The sequence below is a fragment of the Meriones unguiculatus genome, chromosome 1, assembly GCF_030254825.1.
Source record: "Meriones unguiculatus strain TT.TT164.6M chromosome 1, Bangor_MerUng_6.1, whole genome shotgun sequence".
NCBI lineage: Eukaryota > Metazoa > Chordata > Mammalia > Rodentia > Muridae > Meriones > Meriones unguiculatus.
Genome location: NC_083349.1, coordinates 173,331,738 through 173,341,662, shown reverse-complemented (window position 1 = coordinate 173,341,662; position 9,925 = coordinate 173,331,738). Strand labels below are relative to the sequence as shown.

At 39.6% G+C, this 9,925-nt stretch overlaps 1 protein-coding gene across 1 annotated transcript; it reads left to right on the top strand.

The window, feature by feature from the left end:
• The first annotated feature begins 2,298 nt into the window (after positions 1–2,298).
• On the top strand, positions 2,299–5,089 carry LOC110541940 (acrosomal protein SP-10-like). The gene is made up of 3 exons (XM_021628616.2): positions 2,299–2,347; positions 2,547–2,672; positions 3,808–5,089. The coding sequence occupies exons 1-3, from the start codon at positions 2,299–2,301 to the stop codon at positions 3,951–3,953; spliced, it is 321 nt and encodes a 106-aa protein (XP_021484291.1). The 3' UTR covers positions 3,954–5,089.
• Positions 5,090–9,925: the final 4,836 nt, after the last annotated feature.

Below are 9,925 nucleotides of genomic sequence, written 5' to 3'. Positions count from 1 at the left end.
TAAACCTACTAAAATCTGTACACCTAAAGAACCTGACTCTTAAAAAAGTACCCGACAGCAGTTCTAGGGCAGAAAGTGTACAATATATCCTTGAATACACTTGTATGTGGCAACAAAGCTATTAATTTCTTCTGTAAAAAAAAGTAATTTAGTAACCAACTAGATGAAGGTTTTTTAACAATTTGGGACCCAATGGAAAAATGAAATTACAGCTTTGAGTGTGCTTTATGGCAAGCAGATCTGTGTGAGTTTGAAGTCATCCTGATCTGCATAGTGAGTTCCAGGCTGGCCAGGGCTACATAATCAGACCTTGTCTCAAATCTATTTTTATTTATATTATATTATATTATATTATATTATACTGCACTAAACTATACTATATGATATTTTATTATACTAGACTATGTTATATTATACTACACTATACTATATGATATGATATTAGTTATGTTATATTATTAGTTATATTATATTGTTATGTTATATTATGTTGTTATGTTATATTATATTATATAAGACACATATGCTATTAGAAATGCAAGTTGCATGGTGAGCTTCTGCTCTTTATTGATGACATCATCTAGCGATTTCTGTACGTCATCAAAACTATCAGGAGCAGGCAATTAGATGGGCCCTTTCCATAAGCATGGCAGCCTTGAGCAGGGAAAGTATCAGGCAAGTAGCCCTCTTGCCAGCGATTGACCACTCTTTCATAGCAGCCTTGTTGTTTGGGATTCTCTACCGTCACTACAGATGACCACTACAGCCACAATTGGAGATGTCCCCAGGCAGCTTAGATAGCCTTACAAAGCAAAATAGACTTCATATAACCCTTTGTACGTAGCTGATATTTGCACTCCAGCCAGACAAAGAGCACTTCCCCAGGTGTCCCTCTGTTTTGGTGTTGGACGCTCCAATCCCTTGTTTGGTGTTATGAATGGTAATAACATGGTCCTTCCTTCAGATGAGGAATGTGCAAACACCCTTGTCACATACACTTCTGTCTAGATATGAGGTTGCTGTGTTCCCTTTTCTAGGAACCAGGAGGCCCATTCTTGTGTAGCCCTCTAGTGCTGCATTTCAGGTTCATTAAAAGCCTTCTTCCTCTGCTGATGGGAATGTAAACTTGTACAACCACTTTGGAAATCAGTCATGTGTTTTCTCAGACAATTAGGAATAGTGCTACCTCAAGATCCAGCTAAACCACTCCTAAATATGCTCAAGTATACAACAAGGACATTTGCTCAACCATGTTCATAGCAGTTTTATTTGTAATATCCAGAATCTGGAAACAACCCAGATATCCCTCAACTGGGGAATGGATACAGAAATTGTGGTACATTTATACAGTGGAATACTGCTCAGCAATTAAAAAGAAGGAAATCATGAAATTTGCAGATAAATGGTGGGAGCTAGAAAAGATCATCCTGAGTGAGGTGTCCTGGAAGCAGAAAGGCACACACCTAGATACTCACTTATAAGTAGGTATTAGACATATAAAATAGGATAATCATACTAAAATCCATACACCTAAAGAAGATAAGCAAGAAGGAGGACTCTGGATAAGATGATCAGTCGTCATTCAGAAAGGCAAATGAGGTAGACATCGGAAGCCCGTGGCAGCTCATTGTCCAAGTGGGTTCCCTAGTAAGGGGAACAGGGGCTGTCTCTGACATGAACTCAGTGGTTGGCTCTTTGATCACCTCCCCCTGAATGGTGGGCAGCCTTACCAGGCCACAGAGGAAGACTATGAAAAACAGTACTGATGAGACCTGATAGGCTAAGGTAAGATGGAAGGGGAGGATGTGTGCCCCTACCAGTGAACTGGGTAAGGGGCATGAGAGGAGATGAGGGAGAGAAGGAGGGTGGGATTGGAAGGGTGGGGGCCACAGCTGGAATACAAAATGAATAAACTGTAATAAATAAAAAGTTATATATGTATATTTTTAAAAAGCCTTCTTCCAAATGCTTTTCTTTGCCTAGATGCTGGTAGCATAAAGAGAAGAGTAGAAACAAGAGGCCACTATGTAGCTGATGATGACCTGGTAGGTCATGTATCTTTAGCGCCACCTGAAGCAAGAAAATATGAGAGAGGAATAAAAAAAATAAATGAGTCAAGGAAGAGGAATTTGGTATGTTGCCAGTGTGGGAGCAGCTTACTTTGAAACCTGCTTCTGGGCTGTCTCATACCCACTGACTGGATTATAAATTCACTGGAGGCTGGTCTTTTCTGTGAGCCATTTCTGATCATCAGCTGTCTGGCACTAACAGCCTGCTATGAGAATCTTCTCAGGAGAAATGGAAAACCTACTGAAGCTGTGTCTCTTTCTTCTCTGCTTTGAAACTGGTAAGTATAAGGACAAAAGTAAATCAGCTCTTATCCCACCCTACTTTGTCCATGGTGTTTGGACATGCTGCTGAGTGGATCATACCTGTTAGGCAAAACAATGGGTTAGCTGAGCTATCCAGAGGGCTAGTGGCCTGTGATTTCATTGGGAAGGGACAGTGTGGCATCTGTCTCCTCTAAGCACTCTTTATCTTTGCAGCTTTCACTGTAAAGTGTATACTTTGTCCGAATTACAAAGATGGGGAGTGTGTTCATGGGGTTCAGACATGTACTACACAACCTGATGAAGCTTGCATGATCCGCAGATCGTGGGGTGAAGGTGGAAGTAAGTATGTGTCTTGTGTTCTGGAGAATGTGTTTCTCCTTCAGGATTCCAAGCACCATCTCTAAGATACGGTGCTTAAAGAAACAAAGTCAACTGATACCCATTTATTATACAGGACCAAGTGCTGTCATCAACATTTTGACAATGCTGACACTAAGGCGTGTATTGAGAAAGCAGGGCTTCTCTCCATCATTGCATTGATACAGTCATCAGTTTTCTGATCCTCAATAGCTCTGCTATTTATAGTCTGTCTTAGTTACTATTCCATTGCCATGAAAAAACACCATAGCCAAGACAACTTATCAAGAAATTAATTTGGTGTTGGTACAAGGTTCCAGAGATGTAAAGTACTTGACTATCATGGGGGGAAACATGATAGCAGGAAGGCAGGCATGGTGCTGGGGTCCTAGCTGAAAGCTTACAGCCTGTGACACAGAATGAAGCAAAAAGAGAGAAAGGTGAGAGATGATGAGAATGGCATTGGCTTTTGAAACCTCAAACCCCACTCCCAGTGACACACATCATCCAAGAGGTCCACAGCTTCTAATCCTTCCCAAACAGTTAACCAGTTAGGGGACCAAGCATTCAAATATTCAGGGTTATGAGGGCTATTCTCATTCAAGCCACCACATGGCCAAAGGCTGTAAACTATCAAGTAGCTAAATATGTCACTTCTTACAGTCTGTCCTGATGGCTTTTCTTTTCTATTTTTTTGTTGAACTTCAGTCTTAGTCTAGAGACACATTCTCTGGAAAAGTTTTCCTTATCTAAAGGACTCCTTGGTGTTTCTCAGACTTCCTGCTTCATCTACCTCCTGGCATATATTATACTCTATCCTTGCTATCAGTCCATATTGAGGACCACTATAATACTGTTCCATATTAATATTCTATAATATTGTTAATGTTCTATAATATTGTTCTCCACTTGCTGTCTTGCTCACTATTGTGTCTGGATAGCTACAGTACTGAATGAGCCCATTGTATCTGTCTACTTGAGAAGGAGAGGATGATATGTTAGGTTCATCATCCAGAACCTAAAGTCTCAATGTAGCATTCTCAGACCAAATGTTCTTAGATATGAGATTGTATTCTGGCTCTCAAAATGTTATATATATTTCTTCCTTCTTCCACAGTCAGGAATCTACTAAGTGCTGAGTCCGGGTGCATGAAAGCCTGCAAACTGGATGAAAAGATTTCTGGAACTTTAACAGTACATACATACTGCTGTGATTATGAAGATTTCTGCAATGACATCAAGTATCCAATTATGTTGCCTTAGTGTGAGCTAGTTTCAGTTGACCTTATTAGTCCTTTCCTTTTCTCCTGGTCTAAATTTTCTTCCCTTGAGTTTTATTTTTACTCTGGACTATAGATTTTTCTGGAGATCAGAATTGTGCAAGTCTCAGAACTGGAAGACAGACAGAAATGCCTTGCTCTTCTGAAGGAATATGTTATACTACAGCCTAATTACTATTCTTGTTATCCATTGGCCTTATCACCATGACAATTGCTGACTCTTAGCTTCTATCAATGCATTTATCAGTTCAGTAAGGGCTGCTAAAATAAATGAATAGCTTAAAAAAAGTAGATTGTCAGGAAAAGGATGAACAATCCCAGTATCTTTTGTGCAACACATGCTTTAGGAACTTAGTTAGAATTTTCATCACTGTGACTTATACTTCCAGGAAACAATTTAAAGGAGGAAGGATTGTTTTAGATCCTGCTTTCAGCCCTTTACTGCCTTGCTCCATTACTACAGGCCTGTGGTGATGCTAAACTTCATGACAGCAGAAGGTTATGGCACACCAAAACTGTTCACCTGGTAGTGTCCAGAAAGTCAGACAGAGAGAGGACTAGGACAAAGTATGGATACCAATGAAGTGCAGACAGTGGATTGCTCTTGCTAAGTAGGCCCCCAATTGAAAAGAAAAACATCTGGATGATCTTGTTCCCATGAATGACCAAAGTCACTGCTACAATGTAGTAGTGCCAATTAAGAAAATCTTACCTATTGCTTTTCTTATATTGTTTTTGTTATATTGTTATATTGCTAGAAAATAAATCCACCATTTACTCTTCCAAGAAAGATGTTCCTTCTGAGCAAGTAGGGCATGAATAAAAAAATTGACTCACATCTATTTCGGGAAGGTAATACTTCATCATGCTGCCTTTGTATCATTAAGAGAGAATTCTGTCCGTCCTGGTGGCCTTTCTGAATGACAATTGAGCATTTTACCAAGGGTCCTCCTTCTTGATTAGCTTCCTTAGGCAAACAAATTTTAGTATGATTATCCCATATTATATGTCTAATGTCCGCTTATAAGTAAGTATATACCATATGTGAGTTTCTGCTTCTGGAATACCTCATTCAAGATGATCTTTTCTAAATCCCACAATTTGCCTGCAAATTTCATGATTTCCTTGTTTTTAATTGCTGAGTAGTATACCATTGTGTAAATGTACCACAATTTCTGTATCCATTCCTCAACTGAGGGGCATCTGGGTTGTTTCCAGTTTCTGGCTATTACAAATAAAGTTGCTATGAACATGGTTGAGCAAATATCCTTGCTGTGTACTTGAGCATCTTTTGGATACATGCGTAGGAGTGTTATACCTGGATCTTGAGGAAGCACTATTCCTAATTGTCTGAGAAAACACCAGATTGATTTCCAAAGTGGTTGTACAAGTTTATATTCCCACCAGCAAAGGAGTAGGGTTACTATTTCTCCACATCCTCTCCAGCATGTGTTGTCACTTAAGTTTTTGATCTTAGCCATTTTGATGGGTGTAAGGTGAAATCTCAGGGTTGTTTTGATTTGCATTTCCCTGATGACTAAGGATGTTGAGCATTTCTTTAATTGTTTCTCTCCCAATGATATTCCTCTATTGAGAATTCTCTGTTTAGCTCTGTGCCTCATTTTTTAATTGGCTTACTTGATTTGTTGCTGTTTAACTTCTTAAGTTAGAAAACAGGGAACAGGACAGGAGCCTATCACCGAGGGTCTCTGAAAAACTCTACCCAGTAGGGTATCAAAACATGTGCTGAGACCCATAGCCAAACTTTGGGCAGAGTGCAGGGAATCCAATGAAAGAAGGAGGAGATAGAAAGATGTGGAGGGAACAGGAGCTTCACAAGGAGAGCAACAGAACAAAAAATATGGGCACAGGGTCTTTTGTGAAACTGAGACTCCAAACAAGGACCATGCATGGAGATAACCTAGAATCCCTGCACAGATGTAGCCCATGGCAGCTCAGTCTCCAAAAGCATTCCCCAGTAATAGGAACAGGGACCATCTCTGACATTAACTCATGGGCTGGCTTTTTGATCTTCTCCACCTGAGGGAAAAGCAGCCTTACCAGTCCACAGAGGAAGACAATGAAACCAGTCCTGATGAGACCTCACAGACTAGGGTCAGATGGAAGGAGAGGAGGACCTCCCCTATCATTGGACAGGGGGAGGGGCATAGGAGAAGAAGATGGAGAGAGGGTGAGATTGGGAGGGGGTGTGGGAGGAAGCTACAGCCGGGATACAAAGTGAATAAACTATAATTAATAAAAATAAAATAAGAGAGGACAGGAGCTCCACAAAGAGAGCAACAGAACCAAAAAATTTGAACACAGGGGTCTTTCCAGAGACTCATACTACAACCAAGTACCATGCATGGAGATAATCTAGAACCCTTGCACAGATGTGGCCCGTGGCAGTTCAGTGTCCAGGTTGGTTCCATAGTAATGGAAAAAGGGACTGCCTCTGACATAAAGTGATTGGCCTGCTCTTTGATCACCTCCCCCTGAGGGGAGAGCAGCCTTACCAGGCCACAGAAGACAATGCAGCCACTCCTGATGAGACCTAACAGACTAGGATCAGAAGAAAAAAAAGAAACCCTCCCCTACCAGTGGACTTGGGGAGGGGCATGCATAGAGAAAGGGGACAAAGAGAGGGATTGGGAGGGGAGGAGGGAAGGAACTAGAGGGGGGATACAAAGTAAATAAAGTGTAATTAAAAATAAAAAATTAAAAAAAGAAAAAGAAATAAAGTTAGAGAATTCTGTTTGTAAGCCTTAATTTCTTTCCCCATCTAAGCCCAGGATCCTTTGGTTAGACTTTAATTTCTTTGATATGATGCATAGATGATACCTTTTCAGTGCTCAACATTGAGTGGAATCACATTTCTTCTCAATGTATATGATATGCACATAAATCAGATGGTTTCAGCTCAGAATTCTACCAGACCTTCAGAGAAGAGCTAACTCCAAATCTCTTTAAACTGTTCCACAAAATAGAAACAGAGGAATATTACCAAACTCAATCTATGAAGCCACAGTCACCTTGATACCTAAACCACACAAAGACTCAACAAAAATGAGAACTTCAGGCTTATCTCTCTTATGAACATTGATGCAAAATACTCAATGAAATTTTTGCAAACTGAATCCAAGAACACATAAAAGATACCATCCACCATGACCAAGTAGGCTTCATCTGAGGCATACAGAGGTGGTTCAATATACAGAAATCCATCAATGTAATCCACCATATAAACAAATTGAAGGAGAAAAACCACATGATCATCTCCTTAGATGCTGAAAAAGTATTTGACAAAATCCAACACCCATTCATGTTTAAAGTCTCAAAGAGATCAGGGATACAAGGCACATACCTAAACATAGGAAAGACAATATACAGCAAGCCCATAGCTGATATCAAACTAAACAGAGAGAAAATTAAATCAATCACACCAAAATTAGGGACAAGGCAAGGCTACCCAGTCTCCATATCTCTTCAACATAGTACTTGAAGTCCTAGCTAGAGCAATAAGACAACTTAAGGAGATCAGGAAGATACAAATAAGAAAGGCAGAAGTCAAAGTGTTGGTATAATGTTCTTTTAAAATGTATAGGCCTTACCTTTTTAATTCAAATGCTGATTTCCCCACTCCCACTCTCTGGTTTCAATCTGGATATTGCATTGTGATACTCACTATAAGCATCCTGTCTCAACTCTTGTGTAACCAGGACAAAATAAAGTAACTAGATACAATGTTGTGCAATGGGAGAAGCCAGAGGACAGAAAAGAGGGGAGGAGCTAGAGAGCAGGAAAGAGTGAGAAGAGAAGGGGCGAGAAAGAGCGAGGAGAACAGAGCTGGAGGAGAGATCTTGGAGGACATGGGCATGAACCAGACCTAAGATTTCACAAAAAGCAAGTATCATGTGGGAAATCTAAATGTTAGGAAACTGAGGGCTTGGAGGTTTAGGAGGGAGTAAATATTGCCCAGCATTGTGTTCTAGGTTAACTAAAAACCCATTCTCTGTGTGGTGATTTGGTTATACAGCTGTTTAAGATTAACAGCAAGCTTTACTAGAAGATAAACCGATAGTAAATATTAATAACCACTTACAACATCAAAGTATCACTATTCACAGATGGCATGATAGTATACAGGATTGACACCAAAAATTCAACCAAAGAACTTCTTCAGCTGATAAACACCTTCAGCAAAGTGGTTGGATACAAAATTAACCCAGAAAAGTCAGAATGACTCCTGTATACCAAAGAAAAAAGGGCCGAGAAAGAAATTAAGGAAACACCCTTCAAAATAGCCATTAATAACATAAAGTACCTTGGTGTGACTCTGACCAGGCAAGTGAAAGACCTGTTAGAAAAAATTTCAAGTCTCTGAAGAAAGAAATTGAAGAAGATATCAGAAGATGGAAAGATCTCGCATGTTCATGGATTGGTAGGATTAACATAGTGAAAATGGCCATCCTGCCAAAAGCAATCTACAGATTCAATGCAATTCCCATCAAAATATCAACACAATTCATTACAGACATTGAAAGGAAAATTCTCAACTTTGATGGAAAAACCAACCAACAAACAAACAAAAACAGAATTGCCAAAATGATCCTGTACAACAACAGATCATCTGGAGGTATCTCCATCCCTGATCTCAAGCTGTACTACAAAGCAATAGTAATTAAAACTGCATGTTATTGGCATAGAAACAGTATGGTGGATCAATGGAACCGAATAGAAGACCCAGAAATAAATCCACACACCTAGAGATACTTGATTTTTGACAAAGAAACCAAAACCATACAATAGGAAAAAAAAATACAGCATCTTCATCAAATGGTGCTTGTCTAACTGGATGACTACATGCAGAAAATGCAAATAGATCCATATTTATCACCCTGCACAAAACTAAAGTCCAAGTGGATCAAAGACTTCAACATAAAATCAGACACACTAAAACTGTTAGAAGAATAAGGGGGAAAGGCCTAGAACTCTTTGGCGCAGGAGAAAACTTCCTGACCAGAAAACCAACAGCACAGGCTCTAAGATCAACAATCAATAAATGGGACCTCATGAAACTGAAAAGCTTCTGTAAAGCAAAGGATGCTGTCACCAGAACAAAACAACAGCCTACAGACTGGGGAAGGAGCTTCAACAACCCTATATCTGACAGAGGTCTAATATCCAGAATACATAAAAAATTCAAGAAGTTAAAAAGCAAAAAATCAAGTAAACCAATTTAAAAATGGGGTACAGAGCTAAACAGAGAATTCTCTGTAGAGGAATATGGAATAGCAGAGAAGCACTTTAATAAATGTTCAACGTCCTTAGTCATCAGGGAGATGCAAATCAAAACTACACTGAGTTTCACCCTACATCCATCAGAATGGCTAAGATAAAAAACTCAAGTGACAACACATGCTAGAGAGGTTGTGGAGAAAGGGGAACCCTTCTCCATTGCTGGTGGGAATGTAAACTTGTACAACCACTTTGGAAATCAACCTGGGGCTTTCTCACACAACTAGGAATTGTGCTTCCTCAAGATCCAGCCATACCATTCCTAGGCATATATCCAAAAGATGCTTAAGTACACAACAAGGACATTTGTTCAACCATGTTTGTAGCAGCTTTATTTGTAATAGCCAGAAGCTGGAAACAACCCAGATATCCCCCATTTGAGGAATGTATGCAGAAATTGTGGTACATTTATATAATGGAATACTACTCAGCAATTAAAAACAAGGAAATCAGGAAATTTGCAGGCAAATTTGGGATCTAGAAAAGATCATCCTGAGTGAGGTATCCCTCACTCAGAAAGACACACGGTATATACTCACTCATAAGTGGATACTAGACATAAAATAAAGGATAAACATACTAAAATCTGTACACCTAAAGAAGCTAAGCAAGAAGGAGGGGAGAACCCTGGGTAAGGTGATCAATCCTCACTCAGAA